Source organism: Giardia intestinalis, chromosome 2 (genome assembly GCF_000002435.2).
Source record: "Giardia intestinalis strain WB C6 chromosome 2, whole genome shotgun sequence".
NCBI classification, from domain to species: domain Eukaryota; phylum Fornicata; order Diplomonadida; family Hexamitidae; genus Giardia; species Giardia duodenalis.
The window spans coordinates 673,258-698,579 of record NC_051857.1 but is presented as its reverse complement, the minus strand read 5'-3'; the positions used below and the strand labels follow the sequence as shown (position 1 = coordinate 698,579).

The 25,322-nt window shown below is 47.8% G+C and overlaps 11 protein-coding genes across 11 annotated transcripts; 6 read left to right on the top strand and 5 right to left on the bottom strand.

Annotated features, from left to right (window-relative positions):
- Positions 1-25: 25 nt before the first annotated feature.
- Positions 26-3,118, bottom strand: GL50803_0021365 (uncharacterized protein; the record flags this gene model as incomplete). The annotated part of the gene is made up of 1 exon (XM_038045964.1): positions 26-3,118. One exon carries the CDS (start codon positions 3,116-3,118, stop codon positions 26-28), a length of 3,093 nt encoding a protein of 1,030 aa, XP_037901716.1.
- Positions 3,119-3,445: 327 nt separating this feature from the next.
- GL50803_009823 (uncharacterized protein) lies at positions 3,446-4,414 on the top strand (the record flags this gene model as incomplete). The annotated part of the gene is made up of 1 exon (XM_001707111.1): positions 3,446-4,414. The coding sequence occupies one exon, from the start codon at positions 3,446-3,448 to the stop codon at positions 4,412-4,414; it is 969 nt and encodes a 322-aa protein (XP_001707163.1).
- Position 4,415: 1 nt separating this feature from the next.
- On the bottom strand, positions 4,416-5,081 carry GL50803_009824 (Proteasome subunit beta type 9; the record flags this gene model as incomplete). The annotated part of the gene is made up of 1 exon (XM_001707112.1): positions 4,416-5,081. One exon carries the CDS (start codon positions 5,079-5,081, stop codon positions 4,416-4,418), a length of 666 nt encoding a protein of 221 aa, XP_001707164.1.
- Positions 5,082-5,176: 95 nt separating this feature from the next.
- GL50803_009825 (TBP-interacting protein TIP49) lies at positions 5,177-6,583 on the bottom strand (the record flags this gene model as incomplete). Its single annotated transcript, XM_001707113.1, has 1 exon — positions 5,177-6,583. One exon carries the CDS (start codon positions 6,581-6,583, stop codon positions 5,177-5,179), a length of 1,407 nt encoding a protein of 468 aa, XP_001707165.1.
- Positions 6,584-6,736: 153 nt separating this feature from the next.
- GL50803_009826 (uncharacterized protein) lies at positions 6,737-7,009 on the top strand (the record flags this gene model as incomplete). Its single annotated transcript, XM_001707115.1, has 1 exon — positions 6,737-7,009. One exon carries the CDS (start codon positions 6,737-6,739, stop codon positions 7,007-7,009), a length of 273 nt encoding a protein of 90 aa, XP_001707167.1.
- Positions 7,010-7,157: 148 nt separating this feature from the next.
- GL50803_009827 (Thioredoxin reductase) lies at positions 7,158-8,102 on the top strand (the record flags this gene model as incomplete). Its single annotated transcript, XM_001707116.1, has 1 exon — positions 7,158-8,102. One exon carries the CDS (start codon positions 7,158-7,160, stop codon positions 8,100-8,102), a length of 945 nt encoding a protein of 314 aa, XP_001707168.1.
- Positions 8,103-8,193: 91 nt separating this feature from the next.
- Positions 8,194-8,823, top strand: GL50803_009829 (CDP-diacylglycerol-inositol 3-phosphatidyltransferase; the record flags this gene model as incomplete). The annotated part of the gene is made up of 1 exon (XM_001707117.1): positions 8,194-8,823. The coding sequence occupies one exon, from the start codon at positions 8,194-8,196 to the stop codon at positions 8,821-8,823; it is 630 nt and encodes a 209-aa protein (XP_001707169.1).
- A 62-nt stretch (positions 8,824-8,885) lies between these two features.
- Positions 8,886-12,812, top strand: GL50803_0016603 (uncharacterized protein; the record flags this gene model as incomplete). Its single annotated transcript, XM_001707118.1, has 1 exon — positions 8,886-12,812. One exon carries the CDS (start codon positions 8,886-8,888, stop codon positions 12,810-12,812), a length of 3,927 nt encoding a protein of 1,308 aa, XP_001707170.1.
- Positions 12,809-13,777, bottom strand: GL50803_009834 (Endonuclease/Exonuclease/phosphatase; the record flags this gene model as incomplete). The annotated part of the gene is made up of 1 exon (XM_001707120.1): positions 12,809-13,777. One exon carries the CDS (start codon positions 13,775-13,777, stop codon positions 12,809-12,811), a length of 969 nt encoding a protein of 322 aa, XP_001707172.1.
- Positions 13,778-13,956: 179 nt separating this feature from the next.
- Positions 13,957-15,138, top strand: GL50803_009835 (uncharacterized protein; the record flags this gene model as incomplete). Its single annotated transcript, XM_001707121.1, has 1 exon — positions 13,957-15,138. The coding sequence occupies one exon, from the start codon at positions 13,957-13,959 to the stop codon at positions 15,136-15,138; it is 1,182 nt and encodes a 393-aa protein (XP_001707173.1).
- A 23-nt stretch (positions 15,139-15,161) lies between these two features.
- GL50803_0016604 (uncharacterized protein) lies at positions 15,162-25,295 on the bottom strand (the record flags this gene model as incomplete). The annotated part of the gene is made up of 1 exon (XM_001707122.1): positions 15,162-25,295. One exon carries the CDS (start codon positions 25,293-25,295, stop codon positions 15,162-15,164), a length of 10,134 nt encoding a protein of 3,377 aa, XP_001707174.1.
- Between the last annotated feature and the right edge of the window lie 27 nt (positions 25,296-25,322).

The window sequence follows — 25,322 nt, the reverse complement described above, 5'->3', positions numbered from 1 at the left end:
AGCCATGGTTGTTCAAGATTGTGTCTCATAATTGTATAGACGACGAGGGACTGTAAGAGTTAAAGACATGAATGAGATCAAACGCAGTGATAGCCTCCTGAACAATGGAAAAGTCTAAGCCAAGGGCTGTGCAAAGCGGCTCTATGATCTCACTCCTGTCCATCAACAACCGACAGTACTTGAGAAGACTTGTTGGTGATCGCTTCTTGACATCAGCTACCTCTGGTGTGAAGTTTTCACTATCTGTATACTGCGTTGACCTGGTTATGTCCTCTGTATCTCCTTGACCTATATAAGAGATTGAGAGTGAGCTGAAGCTCAGAGGACTTTTGGTCACATCGTACTGCATCAGAGCACAACGACTAATATAAACATCTGTAAGCGTAGCCTTAACCGCAAAGTTAACGACGACATGAAGTGTGGAGATGATAAGAACCAATTCTGCTGGTCTCTCAATAGGCTCGTGATAGTCTTTCCCTTCTCTGTGGCTCTCAACATAGTGCATTAATCTACCTGTGAATCCAATGTCTTTCAAGACAGGCATGGGGGATGCCATAGAGGAGAGCAAGACCTCCAGCTCAATGATTGAGTGCCTAATCCGTGCCAGAAGACACTGAATGGTATTGATGTTGATAAATGCATCAGAAGAGCCAACCTTGCGGACAAGCGATGACAACTCGGGTGTAAGAAGGCCTCTAATCAACGTGAAGATGTCTTTCAACGTGCTCTGATAACCCTCGTCGCCTAGGTATGCTACCCACTCTGTAATGTCACCCAATCCAAGGTAGGAAGATCCTACAACGTGTGCGCTACCAGGAACGTCAAAAAAGTTCCACGCAAATGGATTGGGGATTGCATCAATATCGTGGTTTGGCAGACAGATCTCAGTAATGTATTTAAACATATATCCAACAGCACAATAAATGCGACAAATAAATAAAAGCCCATAGTATACTCGGCTTGTATCCTGCGCAGAGAAGGTTGTAGTCTTCCCAAGAGTGCTTGCAATGGCTTTGACTATGGTGCTCATCCGTGTTACTGTTGGGCGTATTGTTTTCAACCGATGTGGATCTCGGCCCTTCTTCTGAATCAGACTGTGAACATCAAGATACAACAGTCTAGCTAGATATGTTGCCACGATATTGATAAGCTCCCCAGAAATCTGTATGTTATCGTTTCTGCAGGACAGTAGGGCGACTACCAGGTTATATAAACCAGTTATTTGCTCAGAGAAGAAGTAAAAGAGCGTACTATTGATTTGTGAAAAGGCACGCAGATGCTCGCATATGCAAAACTTCGAGCAATAAGAAAAGGATGCAGTAGGAGTGATCTGATGCAGCTCTTGGATCATGCTGTTCACGAGCTCCCTACGAAGACGGTTGGACTTCATGATGGGGACGATCTCCTTAGAAAACATGGGGCACATAGCCATCTGAAGCAGAAGAGCGTTCCAGTTGAACTGATTGGAAGAGAATATCATGAATAATTGGGACTCATAGTTTTGATAAAGGATGGTGAAGATTAACCGCAGATTGGCCAAGCAGCACATCCGCACATCAGAATCTGCTGAATCGCTTTTTGACAAATTACGAACTAAAGATTGATTGACAAAATTATTTAGACTATTGAAAAAGATTGAAATGAGCTGCTGATCTTCCAAGAACGATGCAGCAACTGCGGGGATATTGAAAAAGAGACCGATAAAACTGGGAAGACTATTTATAAGGGTGTATCTGATTGTAGGAAGAACCGGTACTTGTCGTTCAATAAAGATTCCACTCAATGCTGCTTGCAAGATAAGCACCATGTTATCCTTTTCTGTCAGAAAATGCAACAGCTCGGATGTACCTCTACTGTGGAGCTGCATATATAGATCTTCGTGTGTCAACAAAGTAAGAACGCGACGGCTCTGCATGAGCATCTTGATGCTATTGTCCTTGATAAAACGATAGATGTCAGCCACGTATAGACGAGTAGGACACACCTTCTCGACGGAAACAAAGACTCTTCTTGTTTCCCCACTGTAGTAGTTCTTAATATCTAGAAACGTTTCAAATGGGATGAGCGCTCGATCATATACTTGCGCGACCAGAAGGCTTTCTTCGCACACAGAACTATAGAAACCGTTAGACGTCCTTTCCAGTTCAGCTGCTGGGTCCTCATGCTCTATCTGGGAAGTGTTAACAGATCTCGACAGGTGCATGAGCCGCAACTGAGACGTGCTAAGGTAGTTGAGGGTATCTATTGCTCCATTAAAGCTATGACTGCCATCACGAGCTACCTGAGCCTGTGAAGACACATATGTGCTACCAGATACTAGCTTAGGTGCTGGTATCGGTACAGACGGTGGCAATGACTTGGTGTTAGGTACCTGACTCTGACTGCTGGCAACTGTATCTGTTTTGTGAGAGAGATCTGCAAAAGAGATAGGGTGTATGCCTATGGTGGCAAGAATAGCTTCAAATGGATAAGATGCACTGTTCTGAGTCAAATCGAGGATCTCCTTTACTTTGGAGTCCTTTGGAAGAGGTGAGAGAGAAAGCAAGCCAACTGCATACCGTAGCATAACCAGCAGCATGGTTCTGTCGAGCTGAAAAGCCTCGTTCTTCGAGGCTGTCAACACATTCTCACTCCTGATGCAAGGTAATGAATAGTTCCCCAGGTAGACCCTCCTGTCACTGGAAAGGTAAACTGTTGCCATGCTGAGGCGCAGATGAGAGCGAATGCAAAGCTCCCCTGGTTGAACACGCCCGTAAAGGAGGTCCAAAGCATAGTAGATACCGTGTGTAACATCATAAAGCAGCTGTTCGCGAACAGCTAGGGGCTCTTTCATGAATGGCTTGAGGGCCTTGTCCAATTGTACGCCATCATGAGGGCAAGTCTCAAGTAAAAGGTCATCTCCGCAAAGCTGAGTCCGTCCATAGCGTATTAGTGGCCAGTAAAACTTAGGTGTAGAGGCAATTGCACTACTGGAAATGTGCTTCTCGAAGAGCTGGAGGGTTAAGGAGATGTCCACATAAGCTGTCTGTATGACCTCAAGCGATATGGCTTTAAAGCTCCGCATATCAAGCTTTACAAGTTCCATTCCCAACGCGGGAAATGTGGAGTCGTTTGACATATTGTGACAACCGAACGAATCCGATTTTGGAAATTTAATGCTCCACCCCGTTGAGCTCTAAAGAAGTCAACTATTGACTAGCGTGTGTGATTAGCGACGCATCCAGACGATTATCTGAAAGGCATCTTTAATCTGGCGAAGAGAAGCGCTTCCTGGATTGATAAAGATCAAAGTATACTTCTGGAACCTCTTGTTGGTAGCGAATGGGTGATGCAGAAAGAGCGCAATGAGCCACCATAGCTTTTCTAAAGAGGTATTCCGATGACCCATGCACGTCAGAACTACAAATAAACGAAGAAGCTCAAAACCGCTAGCCACCCCGTGTAAATGGTACCAGAGCCCCCATCCATTTCTCTCTCTGTCGATTCTCTGGAGGATCTACCGGCGTGTTTCTTAGACCTGGGATGGTATCGCCTTACCGCAGAGCAGGGGCAGATCATACGAGAACAGTACATGAAATGCTACAGAGAACATGGAGCAGATCTAGTGATAGCTCCATATATTGAAAGCGATACTAATATCCGCAGACTAGGCATTGCTCTCCGAAAGCGGTTTAGTTCGAAAACTCAACCAGAGCTCGTCATATCTGCTCTGCTCCACTTTGGACCAAATCTAGAGGTTGTTCCGCAGTTACTTTATCCAGATAATTACGGTCCTCCACCCGTAACTGTCGATTCTCCTCCATCATCTATATCTCTACATCTTTCCAATCCTGAGCGCTTTCTTAGCATGAAGTACTTTCCATTTGCTGAAGAGCCGGATGCATCTACGGATTGCTCCAGACTTCTGAATCACCTTAATGAAGACTTCTCTGATGTCTTTCCAGCGGTCTATTTGGATTGCCAATGGAAGTTTGACCCTGCCCTCTCTGCCGATTCACCTCTAAGCCGAGCAGCACTGTACAACGCATTTTACATCTGTTACTTGCAGGCAGCACATCAAATAGCTAATACTCTGTGTGCTCTGCGTGATTCTGTTGCGGACAACAAGACTCTGGTCAATTATGCCATTCGATGCGCAGGAGTGATGAACTCATCACTATCAGCTATATATGCAGACATAGACCGCTATGCACAGGGTGGTGCTGTCTCTGCAGCAATTGAATGCTATGAGGAGTACCTGGAGACTCCACTGGCTGTCTCCTATCGCAGCTACCATTCCTCCTTGGCGCTTCTTGAGCACATCCTCCACAAGCCATCCACCACTGAGGCAGACCCAACTGCTGCAATCGCGTTTCTGATCAGCGCAGCAACAGCATCGTACAAAACGTTTACTCAGAAGCAATACTCGGAGTAAATCACAGCATGCGTGTTCCCTCCTCAGCCAGTCCATCTTGCTCAACAGCCACAAAACGCATGAATCCTCCCGATTTTGTGTCTAAAGAAATGGCTGTCTTCAGAAGCTTATGGGCGAGATTGATAGCCTCTGTGCGAGTAAGCTCTGGTCTGTACAGTTCCTTCATTAGCCCCTTGATAAAGACGCCTCCAGAGCCAGAAATAGCGTAGTCTTCCTCTAGCACAGAGCCACCTATCATAGAGTTGATGCAGTGGAACCCAGTGTTGTCCACGCCCCCTAGAATGAAGGCTGCATGAAGGAACTCGCGATACTTGTGCAAATATATGCTTATGATGTTTGCTGCTGTAGCAACCATTGGGTCCATGCCATTCAGATTGGCATGGAGATCCATTTGCTGGGTCATCAAGTGGGCTCTGACTTCGTTCACCAAAAACTGTGCATGAGACACGCTTCCGGCAATGCATGTGTAAATCTTATCAGTGATGGGCAAAACCTTGGGGATAAAGCGATCCACTACTAAGTTCCCCATGGTCGCCCGTGTGTCGGCAGAGAGAAGAACCCCATTGGAGTATTTCATTACAATGATTGTTGTCCCCAGGCTCAGGGGAGGCATAGAGTGCGTCAGGGTGGGATTGACAGGGGTGTATGGGACTGTCTTGACCAACATTTTTTAAACCGACCAACCACCCCTGGACGCCCAGAACAGCTGTTGAGAGAGAGCCATGCCATAGAACAATCGTTTACTGCCTCAAGATGCAGTGATCACTTGAGGTATCCAGTTGCATCGGTTTGAATCTTATGTACAGCACGCTTTGCGTCCATGAAGAGCTCAGAGACCTCTTCCACGTGCCTCAAATCTACTTCAACGCCTCCAGCGCTGTCTATGACTGTGAGCCCACCGGCAGCCTCTAACTTAGCCACTACGAAGGCCGGAAAGAGGAGCTGCATCGCGTATCGGAGACTGGAACTGTGTCCCAGCTCTGCAAGCCTCTCCAGGGCCGCACTCGTCAAGGGTATCTCCTCAACGGATGCACGAAGTTTAAGGATCTTGGCGATGTCTTCCTGCTGATAGGGAAGCGTTTTGATGACAAGTAACCGATCGAGAAGGTCACGAGGAAGGCCATGAGGACTCTTGACGCCACCGCTTCCTCGAATCTCACAGATACCACGGTTAGTCGCAAAGATGATAACAGGGGCAAGCGGGCTTTCCATCGCTTTGTTCAGGAAGGAGAAGCACTCCAAATCAAGAAGGTGCGCCTCGTCAATAAAAAGCAGCCCAGACTGGAGCTCACAGATTCCTTGATTCAGGTAGCGCGAGACCACCTTGTCTATCTCTTGGCGCAGCTTGTCCGTGATCTCTGTCTTCCTTATCTTGTTGAACTGATTCATAATAGAGACTAGGTCCTGGCCGCCCCTGGGATTGGCGTTAGCAATATCTAGATCATGGAGGGTGATATCCTGCACAATCTCGCGCTTCCTATGCACCTCCCCCTTGGGCATCGGCACATACGAATCTGACTCTAGCTGAGTCTCTGAGGCCAACTTGTCAGAACGTCCAAGTCTTTTCACAAGACCAGAGTTGGCTTCTATGTAAATGATGTCGCCCACGCGGATCTTCTGCGCCTCAAGCTGCTGGTAAATAATTCCGTCTAGCTTTAGCTCCCTGGAGGACTTTCGTGTGCGAAGGGTGATATTGACGTGGCTGATAGTCTTTGGCGCCCCAGGGCCGTTTGAAGGGGCCTCTATTGCGTTGATGCTCGCCACCTCTCCTTCAAAGACCTCCTTGACCTCTTTGATGCGGAGTCCAATAGCCCGACGAAAATGCTCCATGAGAACCTCTGTTTTCTTAACCTCTGCACTAAAAACCTCTGATGCAACTAGGTGAGCAAACGGAACGGAATCACCAAGCTCACGAGCAATCCCAAGAGAGATGGCAGTTTTCCCAGTGCTGCTCGGGCCTGCAAGTAGAACAGAGCGACCTGCAAGCCTTTTCTGCTTGATGAGCTCCACAACGATCCCGGCTGCCTCGCGCGCAGCCTCTTGGCCGATGAACCCTCCGTCCTCTGCTCGCGGCTTCCCATCCCCATCAAGCCCGAGCTTCTTTATGTGGGAGTGTGCGTCGATTCTCTTCTGTCTATCGGAGGTAACCTGCTCGATCTCAATCTTCATGCCAGAGGTGAGGGGCCTACTAATTCGATTTTAAGATTCAAATTGATTTGCCATTCCAATTTAAAATTCTATTACTAAGAAACAGTGACATGAAAAGGTAGATTTCTGGTAGGATGAAAAGCTTCTTTCCATTTACATTATCAAATTACAGAAATGCAAAACGGCATAGATCTGCTCACCTCTGTCCTCGTACTGGAGTACTGGTTGGGGCCAGGTAGGTACAATGCTAAGCAGCGCATACAGGAAGCCGAGAGCAAGGTGTTTGAAATGCTCGATGCGGGGCTTAGGGTGCACGGATCCACAGGGCAGCAATCTATAGCCCCGGACGCATTTCTCAAGACACTCTTCCTGGACATGGGCGTGCCCCCAACACTAGCTTCACAGGCCTTGGATCATATAGCTTCAGTGGCTGGCTCCAGAAAGTAGTGCCGGGGGACTTTTTTTCTAAGGTGCAGTTTCGTGAATTCTATGGTTGCATAGCAGAATCATGCTGGTCCATGTGGTAGGAGTCCCTCCACAAATCAATAACTATGACTAAAAGTCTTTAAATTTCAAAAACTACGAGCATTTTTAAATGTCCACTCAGCGCCACGTCAGGATCGGAATCATCGGCGGAGGCCCTGCAGGCCTCACTGCGGGGATTTACGCGTCGCGCGCGAATCTGAAGACCTGCGTCTTTGTGGGGATTGAGCACACGTCTCAGATGTTCACCACCACGGATGTGGAGAACTTCCCTTCTCACACCGCTATCAAGGGGCCTGCTCTCATGGAGGCTATCCAGAACCAGGCGGAGCACTGTGGCGCGGAGCTCCTCTATGAGGACGTTCACAGCATCGACGTCTCCTCGCGACCTTTCAAGATCGTTCACGGCTACGAAAATGAAACAACGCTCGCTGACGCCCTTATCATTGCGACGGGTGCCACGGCTCGCCGCCTGGATTGCAAGGGCGAGAAGGAGTACTGGCAAAAGGGGGTGTCGGCCTGCGCTGTCTGCGATTCTGCCATGGCCACCGGGAAGGAGGTCGTTGTCGTCGGCGGAGGCGATGTTGCGTGCGAAGAGGCCACCTACCTCACAAAGATCGCCACGAAGGTCTATATGGTTCTCAGGCGCGACAAGTTCCGCGCCTCTGCCGCCATGGTCAAGAAGGTCATGAACGAAAAGCTGATAGAGATAATTTACGACTCTGCCATCGATGAGATCAAGGGCGACGGTAAGTGCGTTACCTCGGTCTCCATCAAGAACCTCAAAGACGGGAAGACCCGCACTCTCAACGCTGGCGCCCTCTATTGGGCCGTTGGCCACGATCCCCAGACGTCGTTCCTCAAGAAGGGGCAGCTGGAGCAGGATGAGGCCGGGTATATCCTGCTCAAGGACCACCCCACTCAGAGGACTTCCGTGGATGGCGTATTTGCCGCCGGCGACTGCTGCGACCACCTCTACCGTCAGGCTGTCGTTGCAGCAGGATCTGGGAGCAAGGCGGCACTCGACGCCGAGCGCTGGCTTGCCATGCAGGAGTAAGTAAATGGCAGCGGGCCTGTGGCTCCAGTTCAGCCGAAAGGATAGCTGGGGGAGGGGATGTTGAAACTAAAAAACAGCGTGGACCGCGGGGATGTCTAGCTGCAAGTCTAGCCGATGTGGCACGCTGTTCTACCTTCCTAATATCGTAGATTACAGTAGAATTGTTGTGCTGATTGTGGCAGTCGCCGTCTTTCAGTCTCGTCCACTTATGGCAGTTTTCTGCTTTGTGTATGTTTGTATGGCAGATTGCTTCGACGGCTGGTTGGCACGAAGCTTGAGTCAAGAGTCGGTCCTCGGAGCAACCTTAGACATGGTCATCGACCGATGCTTCGATGCGTTATTATGCATGATTTTAGGAATAATTTATCCAAAGTATGCGATCGGATTTATGTTTCTGACGTTCTTAGATATAAGCAGCCATTGGATGAGACACGCCTACTACTCGCGGAAGCAGAACTCCCACAAAAATGTGGACGAAGATACATCCCTGCTCTTAGGTTTGTACTATAAATCTAGACCGTTTCTTTGCTCTCTTTGTGTTGCTTATGAAGCCATGCTCATTTCCCTGTATGTCTATCGAATGGTGGATTGGCTTCCCATTACCCGCTTAGCCCTCCTAATAGCCTGCTTTTCATCTCCTCTTACGATCCTTAAAATATACATCAATGGGGTTCAAGCTGTCGACGCTATACTACGCCTTTCGAAGGAGCCATGCTGTTAAGCTGCTCTCTGCGTTCTTGATTGTGAATTTTTAAAGGCTCCTTTACCCTACCCCGCCCTTCAATGAGCTCCTCTGGGAACCGGAGGTACCTACGTGAGCACCCAGAGCTCAAGGCTATCACCACGTGGTTTATTTCCGAAGTAATCTATATGCAGCCACCGAACATATTGCAGTTTGCAGCGTCGTTCTTTAAGTCCAGAATAATGCAAGACTACGTGGCCCGGTCTTTCGGGTATCAGGATAAAGATGCCCATCTAGCTGCGCTCCGGTCTGCCGCGCTGAGCACTATCTCTTCATCTGTGGACCTTTGTAGAGATGGAGATAATACTGAAGTTCAAGCCAACGATCGCCGATCAACGCATGACAGCTCTAGCTCATCAATAGACAAGACCTATCGTCGCCTGCTCAACCTTAGTGAGCAGTTGGGAGAAGTCCGGCGTCGCGGCGACCTGTCCAGCAATATGACCTCAGATAGCACTTCGTTTCCCGAAGAGTTATCATCTAATGTACTGGCCACTAACGTCAACGAGATTCTCTCTAATGCAGAGAGCTTGCAAGGCTTTGTGTCTACCCTCCCCAAGACTCTCTCAGCTCGCAGAGCAGCCTATCTGTTGCAAAAGCTGGTGGATACCTTTGGACCTGCTCCACACGAAGCCGCTCTAGCTATGAGTATAGATAATGTTCCATCAGCGTCTGTCCCACCCATTACGCTATCAACTCTTTTACCTCTTGTCAATAACAGGCTTTGGGGCAGTGCATACGACTCAGAGCAGCAAAGTGGAGTCACATCCATGTATGAAGCTGGGCTGTCTGGCCATACTGTAGGAAGTGTGCCACATTCTACAATAGAGGCAAGTCATGTGCTTAAGGAACTTTTAAGTTGTCACAGGCCTGGTCTCTTTGTAGGGGACTGGGATGTGGAACTGCCTGCTGAGGCACAAGAATCAGTCGCTCCATACCGCTCTATTGTTACGGAAAATATTGCATTTCGCTTTCCCACGGTTGGTGTTAGTACTACCGATACCAACTACGGTTGCCCTACTGGCTTTGTCGACTATAAAGTAGTAGCAAGCAAACCCTTTACCTCTACGTTTTTTCAGGCATACGATAGGCTGAAGGAGATAGATTCTGTTCCGTTAGATCCATCCCTCTTGACAGCCCCCGGTATCCTTGTCCAGCACACAATTGGGAATCTTCTTTCATGCCCCCTTCTAGTTCCTGTAACACTGCACTTGCGAAGCTCCTTGCGGTCTTGTCTCTTTATTTCTCGGGGAGGACTGCTCCAATGGTGTTCACTGCTAGGCTTCTCTAGCTATGAATTTAAACATGCTAGCATCGCAGCAATCTTAAACACGAGCCTATTAGCATCAGCGACTCTCAAGACAACTTTAGAACAATCGCAAAGCCAACCTATTATCGACTCAACTGCACAACCTGAAGCATCGCATGTAGGTACACCCTCTTCTTTGCCTATCACTGGTGCATCTGGAAGGCTGCGATTTAGTGACATGCTCTCTCAGATGGAGGCAAGTTGTTCTCCCAAGGTTCCTCCCAGCGAACGGTTGAGAGACAACAAAGAAAGCAACGAAGGCACTCACAATGATCCAGTCATATTTACAACTGACTCAATCCCGCCACTGGGCCCATCCCCGAGGCAGCAACGATGCCCTACCCTACTCTATGAAGAAATTAGCCCTGACCTTCTGACTTTCTTTCGAGCTGTGGCACCACACATATCTGGAATAAGTGTTGAAGAGTATGAGTATGGTGTCCTGGACATCTGTACTTTTCTTCCCAGTACGTACTTTTGTTGCGCTAATTTAGAGATTGAGGAAGTTACCGAAAGCTTGCGTGCAGAAAGGACCCCATTTAAGGGCATGAGTTTGGATGCAAGCGAAGTCTATATAGGAATGCTTTGCCCATCGCTTCCTCTTCGCTATCTCTTTTCTGTTAACTCGATATTTCCAGAGCTGGGATATGGCTGCTTTCGTCTCTTCAAGTATCTCCCTGTCATAGTGCGAGGGAGCTACCCCCATGCTGAGCCTGATAGTATGTGCGTCGTTTTCACCAGTATCCTCCCAACAACACACTGTGATAACATTGTTCCAGGAAGAAGCGTTCTGACCAATTTGCAACAAAAAGGTTCATCGGTTTCAGTTTCTAGTTATTACGAGTTCTATACTCTTCCACCTTCCGCACGGTTGTTGGAGGGCATCAATACAGAGGTCCACCGCATGCTGGAAAAGGCACAGATACACGTGTCCACCGTTCGTTATATACTCCTGTCTTCAACAACTAGCTACGGCCGCAGCACCTTAACTTCTGAGGACACAGGCAACTTTCTGTCCAACTCCTGGATGGACACGTACATCCTGCCAAACAAGACTACACCGAACTATACCTCTCAAACTATCTTACGCTTCCATGAGTTTATGAACTATGCATACAAGTCCCCCGAGTACTCGGAGCTTTTGCAGAAGCCATACGATTATGACGACCCCCAAGCAGTTGATGTTTCTGTCGCTGTTTTCTTTTCATTGTGGGATATCGCAGAAGAAGACTACATTGGTGCCATACCAGTGAGAGACTTCACTGGGACTATAGGTTCTTCTGCCCTCTCTAAGCCCTATAAGCATCTACTTCAGACAAAACTCGTTACAATCCACTCGTATAAAAATTATCTATCGCAGCTACAACCCTTACAGAAATTTGTTCAGAGAGATGTCATGGCTAAGTTCCCGTTAGTGCTGGATAAGCTGCTTTATCGCGACTTGCTATCGTGCAAGGTTCTCCCTTGGCTAGGCCCGGTGGAGTACGTATCTTTTTTAGCAAAGACTGCTCACACGCCTCTCTTTTGTTACTTAGCGCACAAGCTGCGAGACTGTGCCTGCTATTATCTTCCCATTATTTCCGACCACAAGCGGAGCCTTCTCGTTGCAACGGACGAAGGAGAGAAGGAAGCAGAATGTATGGATCTCATCGCTGGACTGGCGACAGATCTGATTTCCAGACTCAATAACCGCATGACGGATCAGAAGCTTCATCCTAGCACAACTATTGATTTGGTAGCATGTTTTTCAGCCAAAATCCTCGCTGGAGGAACACCCTCCTATGAAGCAAACGATGTGCACCATGACTCAATGACCTGCACCAAATCGTGCTCCACAGCTGCAGTGAAGAGTCGCGTTTACCAAACACGCTCAGTGGTCTATCCAGATAATACCGTTAGTTCCTTCCTAGCGACGTTCCCGTCCCTTTTCTCGACCGAGGCGCAGCTGTACCTTACTCGCCTCACTCTTAGTCAACTACTCGATGCACTCTGCCACACCTACTCCCTCGCATTTGACAGTGGCCAGAGAAGCGTGCATACAGTCTGTGATTCACTCCCATACTTGACAAATGTTGGCCTCTACTACGATGCATCCAAGCCAGATAATACCGGATCCTTTCTCTTCAATTTGGAAAGGTTCTCTTATGACTTAATTTCCCAGCTTAGGTACTCTGTCGCAAAAGATACAATTGTAAGCAAAGTGGAGGAGAACTATGCACTCTTTGAGAAAAGCCATATCCTAGAACTGGTCCACAAGCACCGCATAATAAGTGAGGACATGGAGAAGAGTGTCTTGCTATTGACAGACAAACACATGATTAATTCGCCCATCGGCATAGCCAGAAAGTTGACGCTGGAGGTCCCTGGCCACGAATGGAGCCCCATGGTCATTCCTCTTCGTGTGAGACGATACAACCAGATAGAGGAGAAGTACGAATTTGTTGACGACAAGAAGCCGATCAGCTTGCACTTGACTGCGGGTCACGCATTGGTGGGCAGGTACTACCCTGGTCTAGATCCTGAAAAGGGCATCTATGTCATGGAGGACCACATGCGGCGCGCCATCTACTCTGTACCTTTCCCAATAGTGTCCTCCTCCGGGACAGTAGGGGCACTCTCAGCGGCAGCGTGGGGCCACCTGCTGGAGATGATCCACTAGATCCCCGTGAGCGTCATTATAATGGGAACATGGTCACTATAGCTATTATAATCGTCTAAGATGTCCACCGTCGTTACACGTTTAAATATCTTACTTGTAACCACAAAGTAATCTATCCGCCACCCATGCTTCTGTTCTCGTGCACGTCCAAAGTTGCTAAACCAGCTATAGTTAATCCGGTGAGGATGCATAGCTCTAAATGCATCTATCAGACCGTGTCCATCCAATAGCTTGCTGAACGCGTTACGCTCTTCATCGGTAAACCCGGGACTGAAGTGGTTGCTCTTCGGGTTATAGAGATCTATTTCATTGTGTGCAACGTTTAGGTCTCCGCAGTAGACAACATCCTTTCCTGCAGCAACTAGGTTTCCTATGTACTTGGATATCAGCTTCTCATACTTTATACGTGTGGAAAGATTGGCGGGCCTGTTCTTGGAAGTAAACGCTTTCCCACTTGAGCCGCGACCGGAGTTAGGGGCGTACACATGGATGAGCTCGAATGATGGAAGGCTAACGTGCAAAAAGCGACCCTCAGAATCGAACTCCGGGTCTCCCATCTGCATACACAGGTCTAAGACAGGAACAGACTCTTTGGCGAACATAGCAGTGGATGCATACCCTTGCTTGGCGGTAGAGCAGCAGAAAACGTGCTTATACCCCTTCATCACGGTGTACACCCCCGTGTCTGGATCCCTGGTGGCCTCCTTCTCCATGAATGCGGCAAAGGCGGACGAACCCAGCTTTGTCTCTGAAAAGCACACTATATCGGGGTTCTTTTTGTGTATAAAGTCCTTGAGGCCCTTGGAGAAGGCCGACCTTATGCCATTAACATTAATTGCTAAAATGGTGAACGGTACTGGTTCAGTCTTTTCATCTGAGCCTATCTGAAATGTGGAGTACGGCGGGGGAGGAGGCCGTTCCTTTGCAGCTGAGGTCTTCTTCATCTTAACGGGTGCAGGAGGCATGGGAATTTATTTTTCGCTCATTCGGTCATAGGTTTTTGTCTTGTACCGGTTCGCTTTGTCATAGACCCTTATAGACCCTAGGTACTGCTTGTAGGGCCTTGCTGGCCAACAGTAGATGGTAATAACAATCAATCACGATTAATGTCTCAATGTCTAAATTAAATTAAAGCAAGCTCCTCATGGTCACTGCTTTCCAACAAATAGCTTTTATCTTTAAAAGTGTCGACGACAACAAGCTCAGTGAGGAGCTAGAGAAGCTCAGGGACGAGGGAAAGCTCGAGCAGGCGAAGGCCCTCCTATTACGGAGCATCGCTGAGGACGACATGCTAGCCGTCACGGAGCTCCTTGGCCTCTATTGCAGTCTTCCTCTCGAGGTAAAGGAGATGCTCATCAGTGACGAGGAATACCTAACCATCCTGCAGAAGCTTGATGAAAGGGCTAGCAACTACACAGACCGCACAATATACCTGTCGTTCATGGTAGATACTTTAAGGGAGAGTACTGTATCTGTTCGACAACAGGCTCTGTTACTAGCCACCCGGTACTTTGAGCAGCTAGTTGGGAATCCTTCTTGTTCTGACTTATTGGATTTGCTCCCACTTAATTCTGAACTTGCCTACAATGCTATGATGACTCTCACAGCATTCTACGACCTTGCACTTTTAGGATCCGATGACAATCTCGTTCAACTCGTGTACCAGTCTAGTCGCGTCCTTGCAGAGCTCCTTGCATCTCGCGTCTATCGAATAATAGGATTCAAGTGTGCATCAATGCTTCCCCTTGCTGCAGCGCTGTTCACCGTCTTTTCGGCAGGTGAGACATCTAATAGGGAGCACATGGCATACAGCCTTCTCTGCTGGCTGGTGAAGCTCCTTACCACAGCAGAGCAGAGTGTGGCAGTCGCTATCTTAGCGTCGGTCCTTAAGATTGTCAAAGAGGAAGGGTATACGTGCGTAGGAGCAACTACATCTCCCAAGAGAAGTGGGTTTGTCCTTCTGTGTCATACTCTCCTTGGTGCAGGATCCAATATCACCTCTGGGGTGACCTTACTGTGCAAGAATCTGGGCACAACAGAGTATGAAGAACACCGGGTCGAGATCCTGTGCCTATTCTATGGCGTTTGTGCAGAGTCAGACCTTCGGGTTGCAAAACTGCTAGGGCAATCAGTAGTTCTTTTAGAATGGATGAATAGTAAGATAGGGTCCATGGAGCCAACTGACCAGGCAGCTGTCATGGAGCTAGCAGAAAAGCTACTCACCTTAAATGCAGTTGATGAGAATTACATGGATTCCTTCAGATCACTATCTAGAGGTCTTCGTTGTAGTGGCAAGGAGGCTCCAATCGTGACGGAGACGCTTTGACCCACCCTACTCATCCGTTCAAATCAGTTAGACTTAAATGTAAGGGGAGTTAAGCCTCCGAGTATCAACTTCTCACCTTCTCGCCGGACCCTTTGGATCTCTTGCTGCATTTTATTGTATGTTTGTTCTAGGGTACGGGCTTCTATATGTAGCCCGCGTAAGCGGTCTACCAGGTGCCAACGCTCAGCCTTCTGTGCTTCTCTTGCTTCTGCCCACACGGTGTCTGCATCTATTATGGTCTGCTCACTATCACGGAGCAGTGTGTTTGCAGTGTCAATAAGCTTTCGCCGCCGTACCTGCAGGAGTTGCTGGTTATTTCGTAACTGCTTTGCGCGTTCTTCTGAGAGGGCCACATCTAAAGTGTATTGCTTCTTTAAGTTGTGCACCTCTGCCTTCAATATCTCAACTTCTTGCCTCACTTTCTGAGTGTTGATCTGCAGGCGCTCCACATCCACTTTTATGTTATCCGGAAGGGCCATCGCCTTTGCTATCGTAGCTATCGGTGTCAGTGTGTTAATGCCGGCAAAGATATTATCAGCATCCTTTTTCATCTTGGTCTTGGACACAATTGACATGCGATCCTGGAGCTCTATCCGCAGACACTCGTTATCCTCATTCAGTCTGCTAAGTTGCTGTGACAACTGGGCTAGCTCGAGACGTAGGTTTGCTTCCGACTCTTTGCTTGCATCGACCAACATGTTGTTGAGGCCCACAAGTCTTATATATTCCTGCTCAAACATGGTGCTGTAGCTGCTGATTTTCCTCTCAAGGTAACCTCGCCTTATATTATTGAATGCGGCGGACTTGCGCATGAAGCGGGCCTCAAGAGCGAGGGCTTCTTCATAGAAAGCAATCTCTTTTTCCTTTTCAGCGCACTCCAGGAAGAACTTAGATTGCGATGAGACACACTGACTCAACCTCACAAGTGCCTTGATACGCTCACTGGCCACGGTTTTGCGAGCTATCGAGCAAGCGTCATCATTAATATCAGCAGCTATCTCCTTTTCAGCCGTAATGCGGAAAAATAGCATGTTTAGTGCGTCGGAATAAATATGGGTAATGATGTTGCGAATTGTGGTGGGCAGGAGAGAGGCCTCTCTGACAATGCTTGTGTTGAGCATGTGAAGGGAAGACAGCTTGCTCTGCAGGCTGTGGAGGCGGGCTGCTGAATAGGACGACACAGCCGCGGGCATAGAGGTGAGTATTTTAACAAGAGCCTGGGACGCCTCGGTGTTGTTGACTGTCATGCTAAAGAGAGCCGCTCTCATTCCCAAAGAAGAGAGCAAAGATCCTTGCAACTTCAGCCTTACACGCTGAGTCATTTCGCTGAACAGAATGGATTTGAATTTGTCAAGCATCTGCGCCAGAGCATAGTTTGTTAAAACAACAAGATTCTGATTCTCTCCAGAGCTTGCAACTCCATTGCTGAGGGCTTCTATTGTCATGAAGTTTCTTCCGAAGTATCGATGAAGGAACCTGGTGGACTGCATGGAGTCTCCAGGGAGATAAGGGAGGGTAACATCTGCTGGGCTTAGCCCATAAGTTCCGGGTACCAGGGGATATATTGGAGCGGCATTCTTGAAGAATCTGTTTGCCGTGATGAAGTTGTCACTGGGATTGGTGGGAACATATGATTTTATTTTCTCAATTAGAGCTTCCAGATTGCTAACGAGGGATTCTGAAAGCTGATTATAAACATATCCACTCAGTAGGAAGACGTTCATGGATAGTCTGGCAGAATTTAGCCACGGTTCCACAGTAGGATTGGTGTGATAGGATAGAACTGTATCCATGTACCCTGGTAAATAGGCTAGCCATTCACGCTCGTCTATATGTCTTTTTGAAAGGTCAAGTGGATTAGAACGCTGAGAAGAGCTGTTGGCATAGTTGTTTTCTAGAATATTATGTCTTGCTGTGAAGTGGGATGGTATGGCCGAACAGTTTAACATATTGTATAATTGAAATAGCCTCAGTTTGCCGACAACTACACACCGTGTCTTAGGGGGCTCTGTCAAGCCAGCTTTCTCATTGGTTAATGAGCGAGACACGGGATCAAAGATGTCCATGTAAGGCTTTGCCACAACAGATCTTCCGCACTCAGAAAGAGCGCAGAACTCCGAATATTCATCGACGGTATCTATGCCTAACACTTTCTCTCCCGAGTACAGCACTATCGGAGATATTCGCTCAGATAGCAGGAAAAAGTCGGAGAAGCTATATGCAATATGTCTAGTTTGTGATTGTAGCTCCCGCTTGCCGTAGGTGTGCACGTAGGTTCTTTCTCTGAGCTGCTGGAGAAAGATATGCACATGCAGAGCTGAGGCATCTATGCGATTGTCACCATCGTCGAGGGTGCACTGGTCCAAGAGGATTGATTGATGGCCAACTGCACCGAAGATTTCGGCAAAGCTGACTTCATTTAGGGTAGTGGATGACCTACCAGATGCGCTTCGGGCTGACAGACTCGCTCTATGACTGACGGTATCCTTGAGCAGGGGCTGGTTGGGTGCAAAGGAGCTGAGGCCTGCGTGCACAAGATGATGCCCTAGATTGGTTATTCCGCAGTTAAGGTTTATCGGTGAATGTGCCGATTGCTCAGCTTGATCTAGGCTTATTGTGATGGGGGCATATCCAGCGAAGCAGGACAGTGACGAGCCAAACTTATGTCCACTGCACAATCCGTTAAATAGTCCGTCAAGGAATGGAGGCGACATTATGCTGAGATGTGTGATCTCAGCAAATCGATTGAGCACCAATCTTGATGAGAAAGAGCTTTTAGTGTTGAGTATTCTTGGTCTAAATAGATCTGTATGCTCACCGCATGTCTTCAAGGTCTTGAGATTCAATTTGAGGCCTGCGCCTGCTACGCTTTGTAACAGGTCTGACTGGTTGTCGTGTTGGAGATACTCTGAATAAGGCTCCGGAAGAGACTGCTCTAGAAGGTCGAGCGATACCCGTTTTGTGGCACGAAGTGTATCATCTTCGCCCCCACACACATCACTGGGCTGCCCGTTCTTCAAGAGGCTGTCCGAATACTCTCTCTGCTTCACTTGCCTGCTCTCCTCTGTTACCTCTATGCCACTGGCACTGTACTCGTTTCCTCTATGGGCCAATAACGCCATGGTTCGCTCATTGATAACATTGTCGTCAAGCACTCCTGGCAAACCGTCGGCCTTACCACTGGGCCTTAGCCTTCCAAGTATGATGTCGATAATCTTATTCGTCGGATTGCCGACAACCAAATCAAAGCCCGTTACACGCTTCACGTTTTCAAACGTTTCAAGCAAGCTGTCGGTAGAGATAAGGTCACCATGGGAGTACGCACTTTTTAAGCATATTAGTGCATACCCCATTATCCGTTCAAACGCAAAGTCCCGCATGACATACACAACCTTAAGCACCTCCACAAGGGTGTAGGAAGTCAAGAGTAGAGCCTCACCTACCTCAGGAAGAAACAGGTCTTGATCCTCGCTGTTGTCTGAGACGACTGATGAAGCTTCGGTGTCTGGATCCCCAGTACTTGTTTCTAGCGGTGTAATAGGCATTGCTTGGAGCTCTAACGCCTTCTGTGAGGACATAAACTCGAGCATTTTGGGATCTGAGCCCACATATTCATCCTCCGGCTTGGTCTGATGCTTGGTGAGCCTCTCTGTAATACCATCAAGGAGTCCTAACGATGATGCATACTTATTGAAATCCACGACATCCACGGTTTTATGGACCTTCTTAATTGGCATATTAACATTGTTCTGCGACACATACTTTGTTTGCTGGTGCTGCTTGCACTGTCTCCAAATGCTCATCATCACTAGTGACATCAGTCGTGCGAAAAACACCAGCATGTTATTCTTACACCGATGCCCCCGTATTTTGAAGTCAAGAGCCTTCGAGTTAGAAACAAGACGTAGCTGTCCGATTAAGTTCTTCGTTTCCTGTTGAACCGACGAGTTATCAATATGTTCTCCATAGCCGACAAGCTCAAATTCACCCGGTGGCAAGATCTCTTCTAGCTCGGCAGTTTTCCCTGTTGCACTCTGGTCAATCGGGACAGGATGATCTGGCTCTTTGCTGCTAGGTGGCATGTCTGACCCGCTGGTATCAGAGGTTGTATCAGTTGAATCGCCCTCATCTTTCTGGACGCGAGTAATGCATCCATGCATATGAGTGCTGCTGGTTTGTGACTCCTCGTCCATTTGGCTACTTAGGGCCATCTTCAGAATGAAGTCGCTATATCCATTTGCACGCCTAAGAAAACCGGAGCTACTGTCATTAAGTAGCAGGTCATGCACTTGTGCGTCGAAGTTCTGTTCGTCGTGGTGCTTGTGTCCACTCATTGCAAGTCTGCAAGAAAGCCTTTGAAGAACAAGAGAGAAGTCACAGTAGTGCAGATAAGACGCGTAGAGATGTATTAAGCCAGCCAAGAGTGGAACGGCTTGGAAGAGGTTCGTTGTCTTGCTTGCCATAACAAAGCGAACTGACGATGCTGGAGGGACTATCGTCAAGTTGGGAAGAACGTTTTGTGAGACAGGAGCTCTAGTGAGTGCGTCTGGTGTGTGACCAAATAACAAAGAAGATATATTTTCATGCACAAGAGGATCCAGCAGATATGGTGAAATGCAAAGAATGTCATATATATCTGTTAGATCATTCTTTCGACGACACGCTACTCTCTTAGGTGCTCTCCCTTTTGTTCTTGCCTTTCCACCTTTTTTTATTTCAGTCGTGGTACCGGGGAGATATCTTCCCAGTGACTGTGCTATGTTAACTTTCCAATTGTGCAGATTGTCTATTATTTTAAACTCAGAAAGAAACTCTAGGGCCTGCTGTTCCGTCGAGGCAAAAGAATAGTCGGCGACTCCATCAATATATGCATTCCAATCTGACTGATCAGCAGATTGCTGGCGAGTAAGAATATTCTTAACTTCACAGAGGTGCATCTCTTTGTGTTTTTCACGGAGCCTGTTCAAAATATCAGCAAGCTGACTCCGTAACGAATGTGCACGCGAATAGTCGCATAACATAAGCACTATTGTAACCAGTTCCATATTGCGAAGATTAAGTCGCAAATGGAATGGCAGATCAGAGGCATCTTCCAATGCTCCTGTGGAGACATGCGACGAGCTGCGGGCAGACCGTGTGGTGTCGCTGGTGGTGAGGGAGTCTCGATCGTAATCTGTCTGGACATGTGCTCTTTTAAGGACCATAAGACGGTCTTTGTGGGTGAGCAGAACGGATTCAATGCATCGAGCGCGTTCAAACATAAGCAAGCTACCCACGACACCAGACGCAAGCTTATCCTGTAGCTCTGCATAGGACGATCGAGCTTTTAGATACACTGTGTTGCTCCAAATATACTTATATTCTGCTGCCAAGATCAGGAAAGAAAGAAAGCAGTCATTTGCCGTGTACTTGTTAAGAGCAGACATCTGGGGCTCTTGCCCTAGAGGTATGGCTCCCTTGGAGACAACATTATTGCTTTGCAAATCGGCATACTGCTGTGTAATGAAGAAAGACGTTGATTCAGGTACGTTGTCTAATAGAACAACTGCAGATACGGCAGATATATCCACCTGTTGCGCCATGAGAGTGTGCCTTGCCTTCAGCTCGCATGCAGTGTTGAGATTTCGCAGAGGAACCATTACTGTTTCGACAAGCTCATTCAAGACGGTACGATAGAACTCTAGACCACAGGCCTGGACGAAGACAAGCCGCTGCAGGAAACCCACGACGTTATCTAGATAGATGTACGGATTTGTCTCGAAGCTATCCTGTACTGAGATAGTTTTTGGGCCCATCTTCTCGGGGCCTCTAGCAATTAACATGTCAACTATGGATGACAGCTCGTGCTGGTACTTCCTAGAGATCTGCGCTAGTTGACTGTGCGATGCTTCTACAAATGCATCTTTCCGATGCTCCGTTGTTATAGAAAAGAGAGTGCTGCAATAGGAGAATCCACTGAGGGTTCCTGCGACATCTGAAACGGTGGACGGAGAAAGAAAGTTGGGAATGTGTGCATATGGGTGATACGATTTATAAGAAAGATCAATAGCGGAACCTGGGCCACAGAGGGTGTGCGCTGACGTTGGAAATAAATGCTTTCCAGCCGAGTTAGAAGTAGCCTTCAATGTGGCCTTGGAGTCGGCCGTCAAGATAAATTCCTCGTCCGAGGAGTCATCTGAAATGATCACATCTGGCAGAGCTGCTTCAAGAAGCTCACTCGTATTCCCGTCAAGAAACAATGGATCTAATTTGAAAACAGTAGGGGTCATGTCTCGTAGTAGACGGACAGCAGCTCCAGCAAGAGGGTCCAGAAGGCACAGCTCAAAATCAAAGTCGCTCGGTAGCTGGAAGCTATCAAAGGTTGACGTGAAGTCACGATTGCTAAAGTCAAGTAGGCATATAGAATAATCATACTCTGTCTCTGTTTCTTTGCACACGTCTGGGACATGCAGTGCACTACTTGCCCTAGCTCGAGGCAGCTCATGTGTATAACCAGTCAGAAATTCTTCGAAATTAATAAAGTTAGGCAACATATCTTCCAGACACGAGTTTGTCCACGGACCACGGCCCATACTGAGCTTTGATAGTCGTCGACCCAATTCATTGTAACATGAACCAAGGCATTGAACTGCGATAGTAGTCTGAATAGTTAAAAGCGCCAAGTTTCGCTTGCTTGCTAGAATATTTAAGCATTCGTTTGCCTGAGATATTGTCTTCACACTCTGAACAAGCTCGTATGGAAGCCCATAAAGCCCATATCGACACTGCTTATGAAGATACTGAGGAAGAGTTCCAAGAGCCCCACGGGTGCGACGAGATTGCGACACAAAGAAGAGCTCTTCGCGTGCAGCTTCATAGACTGCACAGTGGCATAAGTCATTCGCATAGGCCGGCAGTCGTGGCGCGAGAAGATACTTGGAAGTAAAAACGTATGCATACTTGTCCAAATCAGAAAGCAGATTGACTAGTTTCCCAATAGAATAATGGATATCGCAGATAGTTGTCTGTGCGAAGGCGGGGTGAACAGGGGACCCGAAGCCAGCGTACCTTGGGAACGTCACCACATAGCTATCTTTTGTGACTGTAAAAGCGGTTCCACCCGACTCCACTCTCTTATGAAGATGATCGTCAGATGCCTCCGCATGTCCAGATAGAAGCAGTGCTCTCTTTGGTCCTTCCTTACGCGACAAGCCATCGATGGAGGATCGCTCAGAAATACTGCTGGCATCTTTATGGTCGCCTCCCAGGTACTTGCTAGTTTGCGACGCTAAAGCTGATGTTGGTCGGTATCCAGATTGGCTGATCCCAAGTTTAGAGCTAACATGCTGGAACGCCGAAGAGCTACGTCTACTTCCGGCAGAATTATTTCTCTGGGATGCTGATCCTTTCCACGGAGCCGTGTCAGGCCCCAGTTTTTGCTGTGCTGGGGGTAAAGACGCACTAACCAACTTTCTTTCTATGTGTGTATGAACTCTCGTTACAGCTGCCTCTCGACAATCATCTTCTAATACAGCGGTAATGTACTCTTCAATGAATCGAGAGACCTGCTGAAGGCGTAGAACTAGCGCCTGGCATCCCGTGAAGCTGTTGATATCATTCGTTGCAACTAGTAAGTCTGCATCATACGACGGCCTCATGTCAATTATGCCCGAGACATACTGGAGCCACTTGATACAGTCCACATAGCTGACAGAATGAAAGTAGCACTTCAGCGCCTGATCGACGACCTGCCTCTTACGCTCAACAAGGTTGAGCTCCTGCTCATAAAGAAAGAGCAAGATAACCATGCGGTCAACGCGAAGAGGCCCGTTGCCTAGCTCTGATAAATCAGTCTTGTTCTCTGCTGCGTCAGAGGACAGGTACTCAACAAGCGTACTGCCCGCGTAGAGAATATCTCGCTCAACGACGTGCGAGAGTTGCCGTATAGCCTCTGTAAAGATGATCCTAGACTTGTCTGGTGCTATAATATCATTTGCCTTGAGGGAGGAGCGCTCGCTAAGAGACTCGTCGCGCTTAAAGCCAAGCACACCGTACATTCCCGTTCCAGAGCCCGCAGGTACTTCCTTCGACATAATTTCTCGGAGAGCGTCGCCAACGTCCTGCAAACAGAATGGCTTATTGGATTGCTCAAAGGGGAAGTTGAGTGTGTGCAGATGCAGGTCGCTGTCCATCTTGCACCGTACATATTCTAAATGATTGTAATGATACAATAGGCGTGCACGAAGGTGCACAATCTTCCCATAAATCATATAGTAATGTAAGTGGAGCAGATTGGTCGGAAGCCCCGTATTCGCATAAGATATATGTGCCTTGACCCGTGCGCTTATGTACCGATTCACAGTAGCAATCACATCTCCGGTTAACGAGTCAAAGTTGTCAAGCTTCATTTTATAGTAGTCTTCAACATCGTTAAATGCTGTTTTGGCCAGATTAAGGTCATGAACCAGTGCCTCATCAATAACCAGGGACTTAGAATCGAAGAGATGCGCATTTACGGGCAGGGCTGCAGGACCTGCTTTCACCCGAGCATCCGCAGCATCAATGTCCAATGAGTGAGTGAATATGGGCATACCATGTCCAGGAAGGCAAGAAGAAAGTTTTGTTCTGGCAGTAGGAGGGGCCATGGAAGAGCTATTAGCATTCTCACCAGTGTTTTCATTATGCCCCGTGCCTGTTGTAAGAATACGGAAGATATCATCTGATGTACCCGTAGCACTAGTGCAATTCGCTGGTTTAACAGAGGAATTGGCTAAACCAGCAACGAATCTGTACACATAATCAACTACCAAGAGAGGCGACGCGGATATACGGTTGCATTGACTTTGCTTCTGTTTTTCTGTGTCTGTGACTGACATTGCATCATGGAAAGGCGCATTAAGAAATGTAGTGAGCTTCACACACGTATTGTCAGCTACTTCGTGCTCTGCTGCAGTTAGTTTATCCAGCAGCTTGCCTGCTACCATATATGTATTCCTATAGCGTAGTCGAAGGTTGCTGCTGGTTCCGCTTTGTTGTATATTCGTAGGACTGTGATATCGCGGATTCCGCTTAGCTACTCGTTCATATCCTAGGCTATCGATGATAGCAATTGGCGAGGTGCTTCCAGTGCCTATGTCTTTGATCACTGCAGAGTGGGACACCGATTCCAACCCACAATTGATATCGCATGGTTTGTGCTGCGCTACAGCGAAGAATCGAATTAACTTGTCAACACTTGATGTAACGAGTTTTGTTGAGCGTGAGACGAACTCGGTAGCCTCCCGTAGAGGATCCAAAAGGACACTGTAAGAATCGCCCAGGGCAACTAGCGAGGTTTGAAGCTGTGCTGTGGCAGTGTAAAGATATGGATAATCGCAATGGAATTGGCTATGCGTTGTCGTCAAATACCTCTCTAGAGAAGCCATTCCACGCCGAAGGATTTCACCGGTACGCGACCTATCCAAGGCCCCTAGCCGTGGCTCTAACTCATCATATAGATCGGGGGCGCGTGTCAGAGCAGCCAGGGGAATTGCGTAATCACTGAGTGAAAGAGGAACACTACTTCCGAGATCGTGGTGCTGAGGAGCGCTCGAATCAGTGTCCTGCTGACTCCCCAGCTGTGTGCTTGATAGCGGTATCTGGGGATCCAAGACAAGCGGGTCAGTAAATCGATGAGAGGTATTTGCAAGGGCTGGGCTGTAAACCAACGGGAGGATCTTGGAATATGCTGTCGTTGCATCCCTTAACGTCTCATGAAGCGCCCCGGTCCGAATAGAGAGCTCTTGCTCAAAGATGGTCAGCTCCCCCTCGTGTGAAATTGCTGAGACGAGACGGAGCGCGATGAGACGAAGCTCCTGGTGAACCAATCCAATATATGCATGAAAAAAATGTCCCAAAAACGCTCTTGCTTGTGCCTGGGATGAAATAAGTGGATAGCTATAGAGCTTCGTGCGCACATCAGTGCTATCAGCCTCTACAACAGGGTCCAAAGAATATGCAGTGGAATTTCTGATGGCATCTGTAAGTAGGTCATCTGTATTTATGTCGGAATTTGAGTTGATGAGTAGCCTCAGTTTGTTAACGAGGTCTCGGGTTCTCTGCTGAAGAGCATGAAGGGGAAGAGCATGGATTTGCGCGTCTTCTAGCTCTTCGTTAAGTATCCTATCATTCAAATCCATTGAAATTAAATTTTTGACGTCGGTCTA